The sequence below is a fragment of the Scyliorhinus canicula genome, chromosome 3, assembly GCF_902713615.1.
Source record: "Scyliorhinus canicula chromosome 3, sScyCan1.1, whole genome shotgun sequence".
Classification (NCBI taxonomy): domain Eukaryota; kingdom Metazoa; phylum Chordata; class Chondrichthyes; order Carcharhiniformes; family Scyliorhinidae; genus Scyliorhinus; species Scyliorhinus canicula.
In genome coordinates this window covers 171679505-171702893 of record NC_052148.1, presented here as the reverse complement: position 1 = coordinate 171702893, position 23389 = coordinate 171679505, and the positions used below count along the sequence as shown (strand labels likewise).

General features: G+C 47.1%; 1 protein-coding gene across 6 annotated transcripts in view; it reads left to right on the top strand.

Annotated features, from left to right (window-relative positions):
* The window catches only part of arhgap24 (Rho GTPase activating protein 24), a 1044996-nt gene that overhangs the window by 859600 nt on the left and 162007 nt on the right, over positions 1–23389 (top strand). The window contains exon 1 of one of the 6 annotated variants that reach the window (XM_038791768.1): positions 5141–5723. The exons of the other annotated variants lie outside the window; for them this stretch is intronic. Within the exon in view, the coding sequence (XP_038647696.1) occupies positions 5702–5723 (22 nt within the window). The 5' untranslated portion in view covers positions 5141–5701. Of the gene's footprint in view, positions 1–5140; positions 5724–23389 lie in introns of those variants that run through there. 6 annotated transcript variants of the gene reach the window in all.

The window sequence follows — 23389 nt, the reverse complement described above, 5'->3', positions numbered from 1 at the left end:
CCCAGGAAGGTCGTGTTCCGAAATCTCGCTGGACCAAATCCCGTTTTTGACCTCTATAGCAGTCAATACGGGATTTGCGCCCATGGCTAACGGGTCCGCTAAATCTGATCCTGTGTAAATATTGTTTTTTTTCATAAATTTAGAGTACCCAATTCATTTTTTCGAATTAAGGGGCAATTTAGCGTGGCCAATCCACCTACCCTGCACATTTTTCAGTTGTGGGGGCAAAACCCACACAGACACGGGGAGAATGTGCAAACTCCACACGGACTGTGACCCAGAGCCGGGATCGAACCTGGGACCTCGGCGCCGTGAGGCCGCAGTGCTAACCCGCTGCGCCACCGTTCTGCCCGTCCTGTGTAAATGTTGATGGAATGCAGATATTATTCTGTAATGCAAACCTACTAAAGCAGAAACACAGACTGGGAATTCTGTGATGAGTAATTCACCTCCTGGGGTGGAATTTTCTACCTCCGTCAGACGCAAGGAAGGGGACAGGAGAGCTTAGAAATTAGATGGTTTGCCATTGGGACCAATACTCGACAACTTCCCGCCTCCAAAGATATTGTGTTCTAGAAGGGTTGGCCACCCTGCCCCACCGCCACATGAGTCTCTTAAATGGATAAGTTACCCGGGGGAAACTCACGCAGACATGGAAAGAACGTCAAACTCCACAGAGACGAGGTCACTCAAGGTCGGAACTCAACCCGGGTCGCTGTGAGGCAGCAGTGCTAACCACTGTGCCATCGTGGTGCCTCGCTTAAGGGCCTCTGCTGCTCCCATGCCAACATGCAGTCTGCAAACTGGTAAAACTGTGTCATCTGGAAGGAGGCCCCTAGAACTACACTAATCTGTGCACGATCGAGGGCATGTGGCAGGGGAAGTCCATGGACAGCCACCCTCCTGCCCTTGCCTCCTACTCCCATGTCACCTCTCTTCCTCAAACCCTCACCGCACAAGACTCTGTCAACACCCTTTACATATTTCCTGGGTCTCTCCATGATCCTGGAACTCCGGAGGTGTCGTTCCAGCAGCAACTACGGCCTCCTTTGCGGCACCGCTGAGTACAATACCTGCCAACCTCTGACTGGCCGGCAGCTCTAGACGGGCGTGATGTCGTACTCCCGGGCCCACATTTGGGAGGAAGGCCAGTTGCTGACCTGTTAAGTACTTGTTGAGTATAAGATGCTGCTGGCCTTCCTCCAAAGAGTCAGCACATGTTTTTCGTTCCTTTTTCATGCAGTGCGTGAGATCCCTGCGAAAAACGGAAGATTTCACCTCCTGTCTCCCCAAAGCCTGTTCACTATCTCCAAGGCACAAGACAGGAGTGTAATGGAATACTCACCACTTGCCTCGATGAGGTTAGCTTTAGCCACACTCAAGAAGCTCAACACCATCCAAGACAAGGCAGCCAACTTGATCAGCAGCCCATCCACCACCTTAAACATCCATTCCCTCTACCACTGATGTTGAGTGTTAACAGTGTGTACCATCTACAAGATGCACTGCAGCAACTTGCCAAGCCTCCTATGGTGGTATGATTAGCATAGCTGCCTGCCATTGGTGCAGAACACCGGCTTACCATTGGCCCTGGTCGGTCATGTGCTTCTCGATCGGTTGGTTCAGACCAGTCATGTGACGGCTCCCCGATTGGTCGAGAGGCTGAGTTAACCCCGCCTCCAGGGTGGGGTATAAATACCCAGTACTCCCGGCGGTCGTCCTTCTACTGTAATCGACCGCAGGGCTAACATCTAGTAGATTAAAGCCATACTTTTGTTCAGCAACTCGTCTCGCGTTCAGTTGATCGTACATCACCTCCTTCAACAGCACCATGACCTCTGCCATCTAAAAGGATATGGACTAACACATGGAACATCACCATCTGCAAGTTCCCCGACTCATCATTCTGATTTGGAAATATATCGCCGTTCCTTCACTGTGTTGGATCAAAATCCTGGAAATCTTTCCCTAACAGCACTGTGGGTGTACCTGCACCACATGGACTGCACCTTCTCATGGGTAATTATTAGATGGGCAATAAATGCTGTCCTTGGAGAGATGCTCATACCCGAGGAAAGAATGAAAAATAAATGGGACTGGATTCTCTGATTCTGGGGCGGGGCTACGTCCCCACACTGGCGTGGGAACGGTAGACAAACTGGCGCAAAAAGGCCACCGATTCCCCGTTTTGCTGGGGGCTAGCAGGGCGGCAGTGTAGAGCACCCGGCTCTCACTGCCGAACTGTCCTGGAGAATTGCCGGGTCCATGGCCGTGCATACACAAGGCGGCGGCCTGCAGCTGCTCGCCGTGCTTCGTGGCCTGCTAAATAGTCCCCCCTTCAGTTGGTTTACATGCCCTGGACCACCACCAACACCTCCCTCCCTGCCCGTGGATCAGCCCTCCCCCGATTGTGGCGGCGCTGGGCTGAGTCTGCAGCTGCCACACCAAGTTCCCGACGGGTGAGACCACGAGAGACCCACGCCGTCGGGAACTCGGCCGGTCGGGGGCGGAGCATCGGGGGCGGGCCTCTGCCAATGACCTGAGGCCGTTGATACGTGGCGGGTACGCCGCTTTGGTTGGGGGCAGCACATCGCGAAAGCGACGCCGCATCCGATTTCGTCACAAACTTGGCTTCTCCGGCCAGTAGCCGAATGTGATTTCGGCGTTGCCGACCAAACAAATCCAGCCCACGATATCTGTTGGAAGAAAATTTGCTGCATTCCAAATAGGTTGCACTTTTCCTAAGCAAACTCATCCTGGCTTCTTCAGGCAGTGAATCCGCTCAAACCTCCCTGTGCCTTGAGACACATGAGGTAGATGAAGCATATGCTTACATCTGTTTCCACTAGCTTTTCCGCAATATGAATTGCACTGAAGGGCACATCTGGAATGTTTCCATGCTGAATAGGCTGTAAACTGTGTTGGTCAAGTGTTTGACTACCTTTTGAAGAGCTGTACGGCCCACTGGTTTAATGGGAAAGTAATTATATCTGTTGTGAAATGTGATGGTTGTCACTTTTATGTGTCGCACCTCATTTCCTCTCCAGATAATTCAGTTACCACCATTTTTTTCAAAATTCCCAGTTCCATACAATGCAGTTGTTATCTGAAGTAAGGGCCACCCACTGCATTCTCAGAGACACCCCTATAACAGGGATCATTTCAATGTTAATAAATCATAAATACCAAGTTGAATACAGGAATGATTAATAATTTGAACACTGACTTTGTTATTTCCTTTGGTCAATCCAGCACCATTCCAAAGAGCACCAAAACCAAAAGGTTGCAATAGAATGCCTGCTTGTTTAGTTTTAAATCCATATCCATTCCATTCATCTTAAACCCTTAAAGTCTTAAATACAAGAAAGCATATGGAATGCTTGCCTTCATTGGCCGGGACATTGAGCATAAAAACTGGCAAGTCACACTACAGTTGTATAGAACCTTGGTAAGCCGCACTTGGAATATTGCGCACAATTCTGGTCGCCACACTACCAGAAGGATGTGGAGGCTTTGAAGAGGATGCAGAGGAGGTTTACCAGGATGTTGCCTGGTCTGGAGTGTGTTACTATATGGAGAAGCTGAATAGAAAGACAGAGGTTGGGGAGGGTGACCTAATAGAGGTCTACAAGATTATGAGGGGCATGGATAGAGCGGATGGGCAGGTACTCTTTCCCAGGATGGAGGGGTCAGTCACCAGGGGGCATAGGTTTAAGGTCTGTGGGGCAAAGTTTAGAGAAGATGTGCGAGGCAGATGTTTAAGCAGAGGGCGGTGAGCACCTGGAACGCATTTCCAGGGTGTTGTGGGAGCAGATACATTAACGGCGTTCAAAAGGCACCTTGACAAATACATGGATAGGATGTGTGTGGAAGGATACGGCACTAGGAAGTGCTGAGAGTTTTGACAAAGGTTGGTATCATGACTGGTACCAGCTTGGAGGGCCGGAGGGCCTGTTCCTGTGCTGTCTTGTTCTTTGTTCTTCAACCCAGAGATATTAGGTACAGGTTCCAGAGACAATAAAACACTTGGGTGTGGGTGCTGGTAGAATTCAACAAAGCAGAAACCGGCACTGGAAGTCTTTCCAACACTTGTCTAATTCAAACCATGTGACTCACTGGAGGGATGGTCTGGAACTAAACATCTGACCCAGCACTGACTGGTTTACCTGGTCGATTAACCCACTGTGGCTGGCCCATTATTATTTATTGCTGTAGACCTGGCAAAAGCAAGGTGCTTAACCGTGTCTGCCACAGAGCACTGGCATGAATCTAAGTTCCCATTGCTTTCTTTGTTATCCATGATGTGGAGATGCCGGCGTTGGACTGGGGTGAGCACAGTAAGAAGTCTTACAACACCAGGTTAAAGTCCAACAGGTTTGTTTCAAACACGAGCTTTCGGAGCACGGCTCCTTCTTCAGGTGAAGAAGGAGCCGTGCTCCGAAAGCTCGTGTTTGAAACAAACCTGTTGGACTTTAACCTGGTGTTGTAAGACTTCTTACTTTCTTTGTTATAGAATCCCTACAATGTAGAAGGAGGCCAGTCGGCCCATTGAGGTTGCACTGACCCTACGAAAGAGCATCCTACCTCGGCCCACTCCCCCACCCTAGCCCCGTAACCATGCTCATTGGTCATGGTTAATCCACTTAACCTGCACATCTTTGGACTCCGGGCAGTCCACCGGTCAGAAATGAGAGATTCTACAAAGAACTGTTTGCTTTTGTTTTCCTTCAGTATAATGGAAACAGCTAAACTAGTCAACTGCTTAACTATATCATAATGATAAGTATTTGCAAGGGAACTGGGAGTTTGAAAAATCCTGAGCTAGTTTTGGCTACGAGATTGATCACAGACACTAATATATAACTATATGAAAAATAGATTTTATTTTACATATTAAAGATGATTTTTAGGATTTCTGCTTAAAATTGTGTTAAGTTCAATTGTTTCTATTTACCTTTTGGCCGTTAACAATGTTCACAATACATTGTTGAGTTTTATATGTAACATCTGATGTCAAAGCCAAGGGCATTGCTCTTTAGAGTGATCTGCGATTATTAGTTTCTTTTTAATCAGGTCAGAAAACTGGCAGTCGGTTAATTTTGAATTATTTTAAAGCAACAAGGCCTATTTGGAAAAAAATACATTTTGCAGCTCACAGTGGCAACCTGCCTGACAGAATCCACACAGGTGACGGCCACCATGGACCTCCAGCACACAATAAAAACAGGTTTCAAGAGATTAATCCGATTGAAGGAAATTCTCAGCGTCTGAATATTAAATAATTCTTCTACCATTTGGCCCCAGGGGCTTTGTGGGTCACTACGTTGGCTGTGTGCCTGTTGTCAGTTAGCAGATTTACAGTCCTGCACGCTTTCCCATCTCACATTGTCTCAGCTGCTACTTTGCACAGCTGACGCTCTCTACACAGCTGCTGTCTCCCCCTCCCCACTCACTCACTCACTCACTTCTTGTTCAGTTGAGAACTGGTGTGCAGCTCACCCTCTGGTGACCTTGTGGCCCTGGCTGGCAATGGGTACCTGCTTCCCACAGGGCAGCAGGCAGGTAATATCCCAAACCTGTCTGGTGGAATCTGGGGGAAAACGGCAGTGAGCAAATATTCTGGGACAGATGTGGAACTGTGTGCGACAAATTCAAGGCGGCAGCAGCTGCTGGGTATCATGGTGAATACTCTCTCACTCGAATGGATTACATTTGTGCTCAAGGTGGGTGAGAGCTTTTACTTTTCTCTCTCTGAAAGATGCTGTTCCTGTGACAACTTCATTTAACTCTCTTCAATACAGTGCTTCAGTTAACTGTAGAAACACAACAGTGCTATTTCAATTAATAGTCCTAAATTAAATGTGTTAAGTGGTGAATCATTGGTATAGCATAATTAATGTTGTGGCTTAATACATAATTTTACAGTACATCTGTTTGGTTGCCTCGTAGCCATTTGAGTTAATGTTGATGGAATGGAACCCCCTTCTAGTGACTGGAAATAGGAGGTGACAAAAAAATTGTTCACTATTAAAGAGTGTGTTAATTTCATTGCATCTACCTCCCATGTAACACTGTTGGGCTATTTTTCAGCTGGTGTCTGATGTTCTCAGTAAATGGAACAGACACTTTTCCTTGTTCACAGTTTTATTTTGCCAAGTGAATGAAACTTTAACGGGTGTGTTCAAATGAGAGGAGAAAGGGTATGTAAGCGTTTTATAGGATGACGAAAATTATACAAGTGAAAAGAAAAGAAAAAGACTTAAAATTATTAGTAAAAACATTGTATTATACGAGGCAGAGGGAGGAATGTCACCCTTAGGTCAGTGAACTGGCGGTTTAAAAAATATGTTTTTCTAATTGATGTTCAACGTGATACTGAATAAAAACTGATAATTTAGTTTTGGCAATTTGTTCCTTTAAATTGTTTTTCACAAAAAAAAGCACACATTGACACTTGTCTACATTGACTTTGATTTCCAATCTTCCCTAGATTATCTATTCAATTCATAGTTTCTAATAACTCACTGTGTGACTTACCCCCAAGGGTAATCAGACAGTGAGTTGGGCATTGCATCAGGATAATACTGAACAATATACAGTGCATCAATAATAAGGTTAAGGAGGAATTAATTACAATGAAATTGAAAAATTGACCTGTGCCTCTCACTCAGATCGCTGACAGGATACCTTGACATTAAATACAGCTGATGTCTTCTGATCCTATTGTGCGGGTCGTAATGTCAGGATGAAACACAGTTATGCTAATACAGGATGAACATGCAGATCAAATAAAATCTGGTAAAATGAACAAATATCAAAGAGAAGCCTAAGGCAGATAAATACAGTAAATTGTCAAACTGCCCTGACCACTTTATCTTGTTTATTGAGTGAGTTGTTGTCAACACCACGTGGCAGATAGTTTTTAATTTGACACTTCAATGAAATGTGTCTCTCAGTGAGTTACTCTGTTGGTAGAGTGAGCATTTGTTACTGCATCAGATGTATCATGCTAAAGTACGACCTGCGTTCCCAACTCCAGGGTGAGTGAGGCATAAAACTGGGGATAGTGGATTGGCTGTCTGTTATACAAACTGACCGATTTTACTTTCCACTGACCTCAATAGAGAGGGGGAAAAGGTGTGATCTATAAACAGGCCATTTTATATTCTTGTCCAATGCGAAGTTACATTTTCCCCTGGTGTGCACTGCAAGCAGCAAAGCAGTGAAGTTCTTTGACCCGCCACTTGACCGTCTCAGCAGAAGACGGGGGCAGCACGGTAGCACAAGTGATTAGCACTGTGGCTTCACAGCGCCAGGGTCCCAGGTTCGATTCCCCGCTGGGTCACTGTCTGTACGGAGTCTGCACATTCTCCCGTGTCTGCGTGGGTTTCCTCCGGGTGCTCTGGTTTCCTCCCACAGTTCGAAGACGTGCAGGTTAGGTGGATTGGCCGTGATAAATTGCCCTTAGTGACCAAAAAAGGTTAGGAGGGGTTATTGGGTTACGGGGATAGGGTAGAAGTGAGGGCTTAAGTGGGTCGGTGCAGACTCGATGGGCCGAATAGCTTTCTTCTGCACTGTATGTTCTATGTACTATGTAGAAGACTTGGTATATTTTGTGGACTAGGCCTCATTGCAGTCTGTTGGCAGAAATGAGTGCCCTGGGTCAGCCTGCAGGATCCATCCACTGTACCGCCAGAAATTGAAAACATGGGATCATATTCATATCGCAGGACCTTGATTTGCATATTAAAAGAAGCCAACGCTGTTTGTCCTGGCCTCCTGCTGGATGCCATGGGGGTGATTGCAGCAGCCATATTGTCATTCCCCAGTGGGGGAGGGGCTGATCAATCAATTTGGAGGATGCAGGGTGGATACCTCGCAGCCTTCCTGACTCCCCAAATCAAGCTCTGGGAAGGAAGGGTGGAGGACAGTCTTCCAGCCCAGAGCTCAATTGGCGCCTCATCCCATTTTTGCTGGAATTCTACCAGTGGTGTGAAGGGAGCCCACTGGATGACACAGCAGGAGAAGTGGTGGGAGGGTGGGGCTCTGTATATTCAGTCGCTCTGTGCACAATTAAGAGACTCACCATCAAGATGGGGCATTGCAGGAATGTAACGCCTGCCCTTGCTGTTGACCTTCTCCCTTACCAGTGCCCCCTCTCTGTTACTTAGGGGCAGCACTATGGTTAGCACTGCTGCCTCACAGCACCAGGGACCTGGTTCAATTCCAGCCTTGGGTGACTGTCTGTGTGGCGTTTGCACATTCTCTCTGTGTCCACTTTCCTCCCACAGCCCAAAGATGTGCAAGTTAGGTGGATCGGCCATGCTAAATTGCCACTAAGTGTCCAAAGGTTAGGTGGGGTTATGGGGATTGGGCAGGGGATCAGGCCTAGGTTGCTCTTTCGGGGGGTCGGTGCAGACTCGATGGGCTGAATGGTCGCCTTCTGCACTGTCGGGATTCTATGATTCTGTCTCCATCTTACCCCACTTAACTTCCTTCATAAATCTATCAGCAATCCCTGCCAAGACACCAATGCAGTGCCAGCAATGGTCACAGCTCCCGATAGCACTACTTATCTGGGTGAAATTTCCACCTTGCACTGGGCTTAATTCAACAGGTTCCCCAGTGTTGCCAGGAAAGTACTGGATTCTTACAAATTTGCATCAGGCCTCCTGAAAAATTTAGTGGGGGGAGGGGTTCCAACAGCTAGTGGATGTGAACCCTGCCTCAAACATTAGACAGCACCAAAATCTGTTTTCAGAATACATGGGCAAATCTTCCTTTTGGTGTGTGTTGGGCAGGATCCCCGGGAGCTCCAGGCAGCTCCCAGGCATGTCCTCGTGCTGCGTTTGGAATGGAGCTATGGGCAGAGAGGCAAACCCTTGGCTCTACACCTGTTTTGAGTTTTCATTTGAGGGAACAGAAAGCTGGCCATTCAAAATTCCATCTGGTACTGCCCTGGCACTGGAGTGAGGCTTGTGATCCTCATGAAGAAAAAACTCAAAAGAAGTGTAATGCCAAGCTTAATGTTACGGGTGCCAGGTCAACTCTCAACAATGGCTAACTGACTGAACCGGGACCGTAATTGTTTAAAGTTTTAAGATGGTGCAGAAAGATTGTTTTGCCCCAGGAGTGATAATATAAGAAATTGGGCTTGGTTATTTTCTAAACAAACTTTATCAAAAGAAAAGAAAACAATGTTTAAACTTTTAAACGTCAAACCTAACAATAACAAATTACATGCAGTTTCTTAACCTTAACACACTGGGTCCCATTAAACAACACTATAACAACATGCAGCTCTCATGCCACTTTCACAGGCAGCCAAAGGCAACACTTGCATTTACAAACCAGTTTTTCTTCTGGTAGGGAGAATCATTCGGAATCCTTTTTCCAAAGCCTGCCTTGGGTGGCAACTTTCATGACCTTCTCGGTCAATTTTCACAGCCTTCTACTTGTCTAATTGTTCAAAACAGCATTCGTTCTCTGTTTCAAAGCTCCACCAAGTCCATCAAACAAAGGTTCTCTGGGGTTTCCAGACTTGAACACATCATCATTATCTTGGCTGATTCCCCACTCTTGTTTTTACAAAAGAACAGAGCCTTTCGATTGATATGTGACTAACGTCCTATTGATGGACAAAGAGGTCACCTGACTCTAATGGGCTAAACAATAATAATCTTTATTAGTGTCACAATTAGGCTCATATTAGCACTACAATTAAGTTACTGTGATAATCCCCTAATCGCCACATTCAGGTGCCTGTTTGGGTACACTGAGGGAGAATTCAGAATGTCCAATTCACCTAACATGCACGCCTTGCTGGACTTGTGGGAGGAAACTGGAGCACCCAGAGGAAACCCACACAGTCACAGGAGAATGTGCAGACTCCGTACGGACAGTGACCCAAGGGGGAATGGAACCCGGGACCCTGGCGCTGTGAAGCAATAGTGCTCACCACTGTGCTACCTTGCTGTGCCCAAAAAGCTAGTCAAACAGGTTAATCCTGAAGAACAATGGATCGGATGTACCCTGTGCATTTCCACTAACTAGTTTAAGTTTGACTGGTACAATGTAACTCGGCCAGGTGTGGGCATATTCCTCTGACTCTGTGCTCGTAGTTTTTTCCCCTCAGTCTGTTTAACCACTGAAGAGCCTGCTACATTGGGCTCTCATTTCTGGACCCAATTTCCTAATATCTCCCTAGCATGACATTAGCCAATCACATCCTTCAAAGAGGTTATAAAGGATCTGTGTTGCTATAGAGGCAATTCTTGTTCCTGGCTGGCTCTTCTCTACTGCCCTGCAGCCTTATTCCCCTCACCCCACATACAGCTCTTAACAATGGGGGCTACATTTCTAAAGTACTTATTTGGCTGTATATATCTTGGGGCCATCCTGAGCTTGTGTTAGGTTTTATATCAGTATAAAATGTCCTTTTCCTCTTCTTTCATACGGGTGGCAGTGAGAGGTTCACTCATGGAGAATGCAACACTTTCTCCAGAGTGATTCTGAGTATGAGGAAGGGTGAAGAGAGGAATAAAAATATGTGGGAGTAGGTTCAGACTTTAATCTTACAAGGGTGAGTCAAGTGGAAGCCATGAGGAACAAAGTTGAGAGAAACAGGGTGCATTATATGGAGAATGCATACCTTTGCCGTGCTGTATTAACTCAAAATCATTACAATTATGCATGTCTCCTTCAAGCATTTTTCCCTGCCTTGTTAATGCTTTGTAAAATTTACAAAATTGAAAAAATAATTATTTTATTAAGAGCTTTCACCTCACTGAAGAGGCTTTAGGCCAATCCACATCCAATAGCCTGCTCTGAAAACTCTGCTCTCAAAAAGCTGTTGACAAGTCCTGCAAATCAGCTAAAATAATCCAGAACATTCTCAAGCAATGAACAACATTTTAAATAAAACAACCCGGAGCATTCTAAATGAAGAAAGTCATGTCACCCTGAGTTCAATGTTAATGGATTCATTAAAATATTCCAGCATCTGTACCGGGATCTGCAAATTCGTCAAAAATGAACCAGCTCTTCCTTGAACCATCTGTCTGTGTACCAAATGTAATTAAAATCTGTCCTTTGGTTTTTGAGATAGTTTGTTTCCAGACAAACAGACTAACAGGGGCAGAAACATCTGCCCACCTTCAGAGATGGAGATAAATATATCCGTGAAGCCAGAGATTGGCAAACTCTTTGGAAACTTTGCAGAGCTCTCAAGCTCCTCACTTCTGCCTGAATAATTTACAGGGAAGAACAGCTGCCGTTGTCTTAGAAGATCTGACCATTCCAGGTTTCAATAGTAAAACAGTAAGATTTTCCTTGGCACAGTGAGACTCAGTCAATCGTGCCCGAATGCAAATGTTAACATAATACGTACAAAAACTGCATGATGTTGAGGTTAGCAGGGAAACGCACTTACGGACAATGTCACACTCTACACTGAGCCAAATCAGATTCACCCTGTTGAAAGTCTTGTTTTGTTCTGTATTGATAGTTGGCTTACTGGCAGGAAACATAACAGCAAGGCCTTTGTGACCTTGGCTGTAATGGTTTATGTAAAGTTCAGTCAAATAGCAGTGACAAACCTGCACTGGCATAAAATGCTGGCCAGGTAAACAATCTGTAGTGCAATAATTGTCGAAAGTAATTGTCTAAAAGTAAATATTTCCTTAGCCAGTGCAACTTTTCATCCTCTCCCTTTGTATTTTAATTTCGAAGTACATGTGCTCACACATACACACACACACCTGCACGCAAACCCACGCACACTCTCATACTAAGGCAGTAACCTCTGTGTAGAAGTTAGAATGCCCTCAAAGCACCAAAGGGATTTTATTGGAGTCCAGAAATCAATAATTGTTAAGTTCAGTACAAACAGATACTGATCAATGGATAAAATATCATGACACAAAACGTTCCCTTATAATTCCCATGACTACCACATTGGTTAGGGTTTCCCAGCCCTGACACCAGTGAACATCTCTGAAGGTGGGATGGGAAAATCTGGAGAACCTTTGACATTTAATAACTCTCCAAATTTTCCCATCCCATTCGCAAAGGTTCCTGCTGGTGTCATGGCTGGAAAACCCCGCCCATTGTTTCAGCAAGGTCAACATAACTTTTTTAAGGATTCAAATTAAAGACAACAGTACTTTCTTGAAATATTTACTTACTGTGATCACAGGAGTTCAATGACTTGACAGTGATATTTCTGTCAGTTGCACTGAAACTCTTTAAAGGACAGAGGTCTCGCCTGCCAGTTGGAGAGCTGGTCTGAGACCTCTCTTGCATCTTGGAGGGAAGGTGTGCTGAATTAATTGCTTCTCAAATACTTAGAAGCATAGAATCCCTACAATGCAGAAGGAGGCCATTTGGCCCATCAAGTCTGCACCAGCCATTGGAAACCCACACCTCCATCCCATGACAGTAATCCCACCTAATCTTTTAGACACTTGCATAGCCAATCCACCTAACCTGCACATCTTTGGACTGTGGGTGGAAATCGACGCAGACAAGGGGAGGAAGTGTAAACTCCGCACTCCGATGCCAGAATTGAACCCAAGTTCCTGGAGCTGTGAGACAGCAGTGCCAACCACTGTGCCACCGTGCCGGTGGGCAACAGCAAGTCTTTTCCAGGATCAAGGACCTCGGGATTGGCTGTCCCATCTTCCAAGAGTTGGCAGCCAATCAAAGGCTGACAGCCCTATTGAAGGGCAGCACCCACCTAGAAAGCAATGGCTTCTGCCGATACGGCATGCATTCAAGGTTCAGGATCATCACCTGATCCCAGGAGTGATGGTGAAAGGAGGAGAAGGAGGCTCTGCAACAATGGCATGGGGAGCGACTTTCAGCAAGCCTCCCTTCATAATGCTGGGCCCACCAATGCCTTTGAATGAAGAAACCATCCCCCATGGCACCCTAGCCTGAGTAACCCAGCACAGGCTCAATTATCATGCTCCCTGCATGCTGAGACCCCACCCATCACTGGCTTAATACCAGCAGCAACATGAGGCCCTTAAGTGCACATTAATTTCCCACTTAAGGGCATCAGTTTGCAGTGTAGTGCAAAGACCATCCACGAGCCTTGCCACATATTTAATCAGGGTGGAGGCAAGAAGATAGTGTGATCCCACCCACCCACCAGATTAAATGCCCCTGTGTCATCAAACTCGCCACGGGGAGGGCATTAAATTCTGTCTGCAGTATCCTCTTTAACTCTTAATACCCCAAAATGTTTGTAACTCAGTGATCCACTGCAGTTCAAATTAAAATTATCAAAAGCAGCAAAAACTGTGGAAATGGTGCAAGAACAGCAGAAGAATGGGGAAATAGGGGACGGGATTCTCCGACCCTCCGCTGGGTCGGGGAATCGCCGGGGGGCGGCGTGAATCCCGCCCCGCCTCTCTGACGCCGGCTGCCGAATTCTCCAGCGGCAGTTTTAGGGAGGGGGCGGGGATCGTGCCGCGCCAGTCGGGGGCCGTTGGCAATTCTCCGGATCCGATGTGGCCAAACAGCCACTCGTTTTCGGCCAGTCCCGCCGGTGTGAAATTGACATGATCCATCCGGCGGGACCTGGCATGGAGGGCGGCTTGCGGAGTCCTTGGGGTGCAGGGGGGATCCGGCCTCGATGGTGGCCTGGACTGCGATCGGGGCTCATCGATATGTGGGCAGGCCGGTGCTGTGGGGGCACTCTTTCCCTCCGCACCGGCCTCTGTAAGGCCCTGCCATGGCCGGCACGGAGAAGAAATGCCCTGCGCACGCGCAGGAAACATGCCGGCGTGTTCTGCGCATGCGCCAAAACACACCGGCGGACCTGCGCATACACCAACTTGCGGCGGCCCATCGACTCTGGTTGGTGCGGTGCCGACCCCTCCAGCACCAGCCTAGCCCCCGGAAGTGCAGAGGATTCCGCAACTTCAGGGCAGCCCAACGCCGGAGGGATTTGCACTGCTCTTGGCGCAGGTACGGGCCGCCTCGCCAATTGCAGGAGAATCCCGCCACACTAGAATAACTAGGACCGATGAGTCGTTCACTAACACGTTGTTTATTTAAGGATGCTCCACAACAATCTAATAATAATAATATTTATTGTCATAGTAGGCTTACATTAACTCTGCAATGAAGTTACTGTGAAAAGGCCCTAGTCGCCACATTCCTGCGCCTGTTCGGGTACACAGAGGGAGAATTCAGCATGTCCAAATTACCTAACCGCAGTCTTTTGGGACTTGTGGGAGGAAATTGGAGCACCTGGAATATAGTGCTACAACATTAGAGACAATGCGTAAAGAGATCAGTTCAGTCCATAAGCAGGTCATTCTGGAGTCTGGTAACAGTGGGGAAGAAGATGTTTTTTGAATCTGCTAATGTGTGTTCTCAGCCTTTTGTATCTCCTGCCCGATGGAAGAGGTTGGAAGAGAGAATAACCCGGGTGGGAGGGGTCTTTGCTGCTCACTTTTCCAAGGCAGCGGGATGTGTAGACAGAGTTAATAGATGGGAGGCGGGTTCATGTGATGGACTGGGCTGTGTTCACAACACTCTGTAGTTCCTTGCGGTCTCGGGCCAAGCAGTTGCCATACCAGGCTGTGATGCAGCCAGATAGGACGCTTTCTATGGTGCATCTGTAAAAGTTGGTAAGGGTTAATGTGGACATGCTGAATATCCTGAGGAAGTATAGGCGCTGTTGTCCTTTCTTGGTGGTAGCGTCGACGTGGGTGGACCAGGACAGAATTTTGGAGATGTGCACCCCTAGGAATTTGAAACTGCTAACCGTCTCCACCTCAGCTCCATTGATGCAGACAGTGATGTGTACGATACTTCGCTTCCTGAAATCAATGACCAGCTCCTTAGTTTTGCTGACATTGAGGCTGAGGTTGTTGTCGTTGCAGCATGCCCCTAGGTTCTCTGTCTTCTTCCTCCTGTACTCTGACTCATCATTCATGTCATCAGCAAACTTGTAGATGGAGCCACATTTTGCCACACAATCATGTGTGCATAGGAAGTATAGTAGAGGGCTAAGTACGCAGCCTTATGGGGCCCCGGTATTGAGGACTTTCATGGAGGTGCCGTTGTTTATCCTTACTGATTGTGATCTATGGGTCAGGAAGTCGAGGATCCAGTTGCAGAGTGAGGAGCCAAGTCCTATGGGCGAGATTCTCCCAAAACGGGAGAAATCGTAAAGCTGCCGTAAAACCCGGGCGGGTTTTACGGCAGCGCGCCCCTTCCCGACCGGGGACCGATTCTGGTCCCCGGTCGGGGCTAGCAGCCCGACGCCGTAGGCTCCGGCAAGACGGGCTTAACGAAAATCGTTAAGCCCGCTTGCCGGAGTTAGCGCCGGCTGACGTGTCATATGACGTCAGCCGCGCATGCGCAGTTTGGAAGACTCCAACCCGCGCATGCGCGGGTGACGTCATCGCGTTTTTGCGCGAAACCCGCGCATGCGCGGGCCGGGTTGCCCCTCAGCCGCCCCGCGAATGGATACTGCGGGGCGGCGGAAGGACAAGTAGTGCGCGGGCATCGGGCCCGCTGCCCGCGATCGGTGCCCACCGATCGTGGGCCCATGGCACCCTTGGCACGGCCGTGGTACGGCCGTGCCAATCGGTGCCATGGTTATTAATAGCGAGTTTGTGACGCCGTTTTTACGAACGGCAAGACCAGGTGTGTTTGCCGTTCGTAAAAACGGCGGAAAGGGCTGGGACTTCGGCCCATCCAACAGCTGAGAATCGCTGCCGGCCGTAAAAAAACGGCGGCAGCGATTCGGGTCGGGACTTCGGCGGGGGGGGGGGGGGGGGGGGGGGGTGGGGGGGGGGGAGAATAGCGGGAGGGCGGCAAAAATGTCGGGAAGGCCCTCCCACTATTCTCCCACCCGTCGTGGGGGTCGGAGAATTTCGCCCAATGTTTTGGAGTTTTGATATGAGCTTGGCTGGGATTATGGTGTTGAAGGTGGAGCTGTTGTCAATAAATAGGACTCTGGCTTAGGAGTCCATGTTTTCAAGATGCTCCAGGGATGAGTAGGGCCAGGGAGTTGGTGTCTACTGTGGCCTGCTTGTGGCAGTATGCAATTTGCAGTGGATCAAGGCATTCTGGGAGTATGGAGTTAATGTGTCTCATGACCAATCTCTCGAAGCACTTCATAATGATAGATGTCAAGACTACATTATGTTAGATGTCAAAGCCACCAGACGGTAGTCGTTGAGGCACGTTGCTTGGTTCTTCTTTGGCACCGGTATGATGGTGGTGTTTTTGAAGCAGGGAGAGGTTGAAGATGTCCACGAGCACATCTGTCAGTTGGATCTGACTGAACAACCAGGGACTCCATCAGGACACATTGCTTTCTGTGGGTTTACTTTCAAGAAGGCCGATCTGACTTCTGAGGCTGTGATGGTAGGTATGGGGCAACTGCCCCAACGAGCATAAAATACATTGAGCTCATTGGGGAGGGGTGCTCTGTCATCAGAGATTCTACTCTGTTTTACATGATAGCCCGTTATGTTTAAGCCTTGCCACAACCGCCGAGAGTCCGTGTGTTACTCTGTGACACTAGCTTAGTCTGGTATTGTCTCTTGGCGCCCCAGGTGGCTTTGCGGTGGTCATACCGAGATTTCATGTATAGATCAGGGTCACCTGTCGTGAACACCTCGGACCTGGCTTTTAGTCAGGAGTGAATTTCCCGATTTAAACCAAGGTTTCTGGTTTGGGAACATACGTACTACCTTCTTTGGCACGCATTCTTCAGCACACTTGCTGATGAAGTCTGTGATTCACTGACATGTAGTTATGCTAGAATTCAAATTCAAACATTCTATCGGCTTAATTAACAGCTTTATAATCAATTCTAATTAAAGGGGAAAGTAGCTCTGGGGTAAGTTATATGATTATTAAATACTCATCCCAATGTTCCATTTCCTTGATGAAACAGCACAGTGGATGCACTCCAGTAATGTTAACCAACAGGATTACCTTGGAATGTGGCCATGCCCCAGCATTGGTGTCTCTTGGTATAGTTTGTTTGAAGCCAGCATTTATTAATTGAGTCAAGAAGTCTCCAAAGTGGTTTACTCAGACAGGCGATAAAATATCAGAACACTTTCAATCCAGCAGATATCACTTGGTGGCAAAATGTTGGGATTGTACCTCTGTCAATGCAGCAATAACATGCCAAATCTCATGGCGAGATGAAAATTGGATCAAATGCCTGTGACATCATACACATGTGTAATTTTGATCCAATCACTGGAGAATATCTGAGTATTCATCCTCTATCTTGAACTGAAAATCCGATCTACAAGAGAATACTGTCTCCAATAATCTTTGGAATATCAGTAGTTTTCATCTTCCAAGCTATTTATCAAGTGGACCTGAAAGCATCAGTTCCCTGTCCACTGAGGATGACAGGCTGGCAATCAGCAAGATTCATTGGAATGAAAACTGAATAGTTATCAGGAACTGCTTCTGGTGAGTTCAACACTGTTCGCTGTGTAGTTAAAACTATGAATAAAATAAGCAATGACCATGCCAGTTATTCTTGTGGCTGCTGTGATGCCTATAGTCATTTTTTCCCCATTATTCACTTTCTAACCATATGGATTGGATTTGTTTATTGTCACCTGTACCGAGGTACAGTGAAAAGTATTTTTCTGCGAGCAGCTCAACAGATCATTAAGTACATGGGAAGAAAAGGGAAGAAAAGAAAATACATAATAGGGCAACACAAGGTATACAATGTAACTACATATGCACCGACATTGGATGAAGCATACAGGGTGTAGTGTTAATGAGGAAAGTCCATAAGCGGGTCATTTAGGAGTCTGGTAACAGCGGTGAAGAAGCTGTTTTTGCGTCTGTTCGTGGTGTTCTCAGACTTCTGTATATCCTGCCCGATGGGAGAAGTTGGAAGAGTGAGTAAGCCGGGTGGGAGGGGTCTTTGATTATGCTGCCCACTTTCCCCAGGCAGTGGGAGGTGCACATGGAGTCAATGGATGGGAGGCAGGTTCGTGTGATGGACCGGGCTGTGTGAAGTTCCTTGCGGTCATGGGCTGAGCAGTTGCCATACCAGGCTGTGATGCAGCCAGATAGGATGCTTTCTTTAGTGCATCTGTAAAAGGTAATGCGGACATGCCGAATATCCTTAGTTTCCTGAGAAAGTATAGGCGCTGTTGTGCTTTCTTGGTGGTAGCGTCAATGTGGGTGGACCAGGACAGATTATTGGAGATGTGCTCCCCTAGGAATTTGAAACTGTTAACCATCTCAGCCTCAGCTCCGTTGATGCTGACAGGGGTGTGTACAGTACTTTGCTTCCTGAAGTCAATGACCAGCTCTTTAGTTTTGCTGGCATTGAGGGAGAGATTGCTGTCGCTGCACCACTCCACTAGGTTCTCTATCTCCCTCCTGTATTCTGACTCGTCATTTTTCACGATCCGGACCACGATGGTCGTATCGTCAGCAAACTTGTAGATGGAGTTGGAACCAAATTTTGCTACGCAGTCGTGTGTGTACAGGGAGTAGAGTAAGGGGCTAAGTACAGAAGATGCTGGAATCTATCATCAAGGAAGAAATAGCGAGGCATCTGGATAGAAATTGTCCCATTGGGCAGATGCAGCATGGGATCATAAAGGGCAGGTCGTGCCTAACTAATTTAGTGGAATTTTTTGAGGACATTACCAGTGCAGTAGATAACGGGGAACCAATGGATGTGATATATCTGGATTTCCAGAAAGCCTTTGACAAGGTGCCACACAAAAGGTTGCTGCATAAGATAAAGATGCATGGCATTAAGGGTAAAGTAGTAGCATGGATAGAGGATTGGTTAATTAATAGAAAGCAAAGAGTGGGGATTAATGGGTGTTTCTCTGGTTGGCAATCGGTAGCTAGTGGTGTCCCTCAGGGATCCGTGTTTGGCCCACAATTGTTCACAATTTACATAGATGATTTGGAGTTGGGGACCAAGGGCAATCTGACCAAGTTTACAGATGACACCAAGATGAGTGGTAAAGCGAAAAGTGCAGAGGATACTGGAAGTCTGCAGAGGGATTTGGATAGGTTACGTGAGTGGGCTAGGATCTGGCAGATGGAATACAATGTTGACAAATGTGAGGTTATCCATTTTGGTAGGAATAACAGCAAACGGGATTATTATTTAAATGATGAAATATTAAAGCATGCTGCTGTGCAGAGAGACCTGGGTGTGCTCGTGCATGAGTCACAGAAAGTTGGTTTACAGGTGGGCAACAGGTGATTAAGAAAGCAAATGGAATTTTGTCCTTCATTGCTAGAGGGATGGAGTTTAAGACTAGGGAGGTTATGCTGCAATTGTATAAGGTGTTAGTGAGGCCACACCTGGAGTATAGTGTTCAGTTTTGGTCTCCTTGAGAAAGGACGTACTGGCACTGGAGGGTGTGCAGAGGAGATTCACTAGGTTAATCCCAGAGCTGAAGGGGTTGGATTATGAGGAGAGGTTGAGTAGACTGGGACTGTACTCGTTGGAATTTAGAAGGATGTGGGGTGATCTTATAGAAATATATAAAATTATGAAGGGAATAGATAGGATAGATGCGGGCAGGTTGTTTCCACTGGCGAGTGAAAGCAGAACTAGGGGACATAGCCTCAAAATAAGGGGAAGTAGATTTAGGGCTGAGTTTAGGAGGAACTTCTTCACACAAAGGGTTGTGAATCTATGGAATTCCTTGCCCAGTGAAGCAGTTGAGGCTCCTTCATTAAATGTTTTTAAGGTAAAGATAGATAGTTTTTTGAAGAATAAATGGATTAAGGGTTATGGTTTTCGGGCCGGAAAGTGGAGCTAAGTCCACAAAAGATCAGCCATGATCTCATTGAATGGTGGAGCAGGCTCGAGGGGCCAGATGGCCTACTCCTGCTCCTAGTTCTTATGTTCTTTGTAAGTATGCAGCCTTGCGGGGCCCCGGTATTGAGGGCTATTGTGGAGGAGGTGTTGTTGTTTATTCTTACTGATTGTGGTCTGTGGGTCAGAATGTCGAGGATCTAGTTGCAGAGTGGGGAGCCAAGGCCTAGGTTTTGGAGCTTTGACATGTGTTTGGCTGGGATGTAGTCAAAAAATAGGAGTCTGAAGTAGGAGTCCTTGTTGTCTCTTGGGATGATTGTAGGGTCAGGGAAATGGTGTCTGCTGTGGACCGGTTGCAGCGGTATGCGAATTGCAGTGGATCAAGGCATTCTGGAGTATGGAGGTGATGCGCTTCATGATCAACCTCCCGAAGCACTTCATTACGACTGAAGTCAGGGCCACCGGATGTTAGTCATTGAGACACGTTGTCTTCTTCTTTGGCACCGGTATGATGGTGGTCTTCTTGAAGCAGGTGGGAACGTCTGAGTGGAGTAGGGACAGGTTAAAGATGTCCACGAACACCTCTGCCAGATGGTCCGCTCAGGCTCTGAGTGCATGACCAGGGATCCCGTCCGGGCCCGTCGCCTTCCAAGGGTTCACTTTCAGGAAGGCTGATCTGACTTCGGAAGCTGTGATGGTGGGTATGGGTGAGTTATGGGCTGCTGAGGCACTTGACAGCGGATCGTTGGTTTCCTGCTCGAACCAAGCATAGAATGCATTGAGTTCATCGGGGAGGGTGTCATAATATACACCAGTATATCATGGTGCAGACACACACAGGGATCAATCAACATGTACAAACACCGCAGCCAATCACCAGTTAGAATACACACACTATAAAGGCAGAGGGCACCATGGTTCCCGCTCATTCTGGGTGCTGCCTCTGAGTGTAACAAGAACTCATCCAGCCCAGCACAGACTCACACCACGTGCTGAGAGAATCAACTGGTTCGGACAAGGCTTAGCTCTCTAGTTTAAGTTAGCATCATTTAGATCCACCGTCATCGTGTGTTAGTTAGTTAGAAATAGTTCATAAAATTGAGTTCAACCTTCGTCAGTATTGGAAGTGTCTGTTCATCTCTCAAGTCTACACTAGCCAACACTTCAGAGGGTCGCGCTGCTGCCAGAGATACTGCTCCGCTTCGCTTTGTAGCCCGTTATGTTGTTTAGTCCTTACCACAAGTGCCGAGTGTCTGTGACTCTAGCTTAGTTTAATATTCTCTCTTGGCATCTCGGATGGCTTTGCAGAGGTCGTACCTGGATTTCTTGTATAGGTCAGGATCGTCTGCCTTGAACGCCTCAGACCTGTCCTTCAGTAAGGAGTCAATCTCGCGATTGACCCACGGTTTCCGGTTGGGGAATGTATGTACTGCTTTCTTTGGCACGCAGACGTCCACACATTTGCTGATGAAGTCTGTGATGGTATTGGCATACTCATTTAAGTTGGTCGCTGAGTTCTTAAATATGGACCAGGTCACTGTCTCTAAGCAGTCACGTAAGAGCTCTTCTGTCTCCTCGGACCAGCACTGCACGACCTTCTTAGCTGGATTCTCCCACTTCAGTTTTTGCTTGTATGCTGGTAGAAGAAGCACCGTCTTATGGTCTGATTTCCCAAAGTGCGGTCGGGGGATGGAATGGTAGGCGCCCTTGATTTTTGAGTAGCAGAGGTCAAGAGTGTTGTCGCCCCTGGTGGGACAGGAGATGTGCTGGTGGAATTTTGGTAGTACACTCTTGAGGTTGCCGTTTGGACACTCTTGATATGTGTTGAATGTAGGTGTTATCTCATCCAGATGCTCTAATTCTATGGTAACATCGATTTGAAGTAATCAACTACATCTCATAGATGGCTGTTAAAAAATATATGACCTTCCTTAGCAGCTGAATTGTGACAGAACATCTATTCATCAGAGGAGGATTTAATTAACATTTGCAGTTATTATCCCTGGAGGCTCTTCCTCCTTAAATACATTAAAGGAATATATTTCCTTGCCGTTTCATTGTACTCCCAATGCAGGAATGTCATTCAATTGGTTTTCGTGAAAAGTTCAGCTTTCTATCCAACACACACGGGCTTTGCATCTGTATTGCATTGCCACAATTGACAAAACCATACCTCGAGAAAATATCTTTGTACTGCTTTATTCCTGAGTTCTGTTTCTTCTTTGTAGGCTGTTAACCAGAGGTCCTGCAGCTCTGTACAGAGCTAACACTAGCACTGCCCTGTCCTGCCCTGGACTTTCCTGAGCAGCTCTCTCCAACAAATTCTGTTGTGAGATCCTGTCCAAGAGGAAAACTGCCTATTTGAGTCTCTGGTCATCTCTTATTTTTAAGAAAACCATTGATCTTTACAGTGCACTTGCCTTGCTTGCCAGCAGCTAGAAAATAGAAGCAACACTGCTCCGTGATTTGGCACCAAAAGCACATACCTGGAGGGCGCTTGACATCAAGCGTGCTTGCAGGGCACATGGCCTGTTCTCTACTGCTGGTTCTGTTCAGAAGACTCCGTGCAGCCTCATTTATTTCCATTTAGAAGGTGGAAGTGCCCGCTATTCTCACTATAAAAGCTGATAGCGGCTGTTGGGCGCTTCTCCCGCGATCAGGACCACTGCAGGAACGGCAAGACCGTTCGTTACACAACCCTCCTGACACCCGCCTTCGACCCATCAATGAGTCACGACCCGCACTTTGAAAAACCCTGATTTAGGTGACTTGTGCTTCTTCTAGGCGATAACTGCAGAAGGTGTTGTCAGCTCCTGCTGTATGCAAGGCTCACTTGGCTGAGGAAGCACTTGTCTTATGCCAGCCCAACAACGCCTCTACTTCCTACGGAAGCTAAAGAAACTTGGCATGTCTGCATCGACTCTCTCAAACTTCTACAGAAATGCGATAGAAAGCATCCTATCGGCTGCATCACTGCCTGGTATGGCAACTGCTTGGTCCACGATCGCAAGAAACTGCAGAGCGTGGTGAACTCAGCCCAATGCATCACTCGCTTGCCACCCTCACATTGACTCTGTATACACTTCCCGCTGCCTCAGGAAGGCAGACAGCATTATCAGAGACCCCTCCCACCCAGTCATTGCCTTCTTCCAGACCCTTCCATCAGGCAGAAGGTACAGAAGTCTGAAGACCCGTGCATCCAGACATAGGAACAGCTTCTTCCCCACAGCTACAAGACTCCTCAACGACTCCCCTCTCGGACTGATTTGTTCCCCGTAAGAACACTATTGCTCATGTATTTGCTTTGTTTGGCCCCTTGTTCCGCACAGTAAACAATCACTGTTTGTCGATGTACCATTTGTCAATGTACTCTGTTGATTATTCTTTTTGTCTACTTTGTACGTACTGTGCATGTTCCCACGGCCACAGAAAAATACTTTTCACTGTACTTCGGTACATGTGACAATAAATCAGATACAATCAAATCAAAATCAAAAAATCAGCTTTGTCTCTGGCACATTATTGCCTCCTTTCATTCCGCTGATGTGTATGGTTGGAAGCCTGGCTTCCAGTTCTGAGAAACTG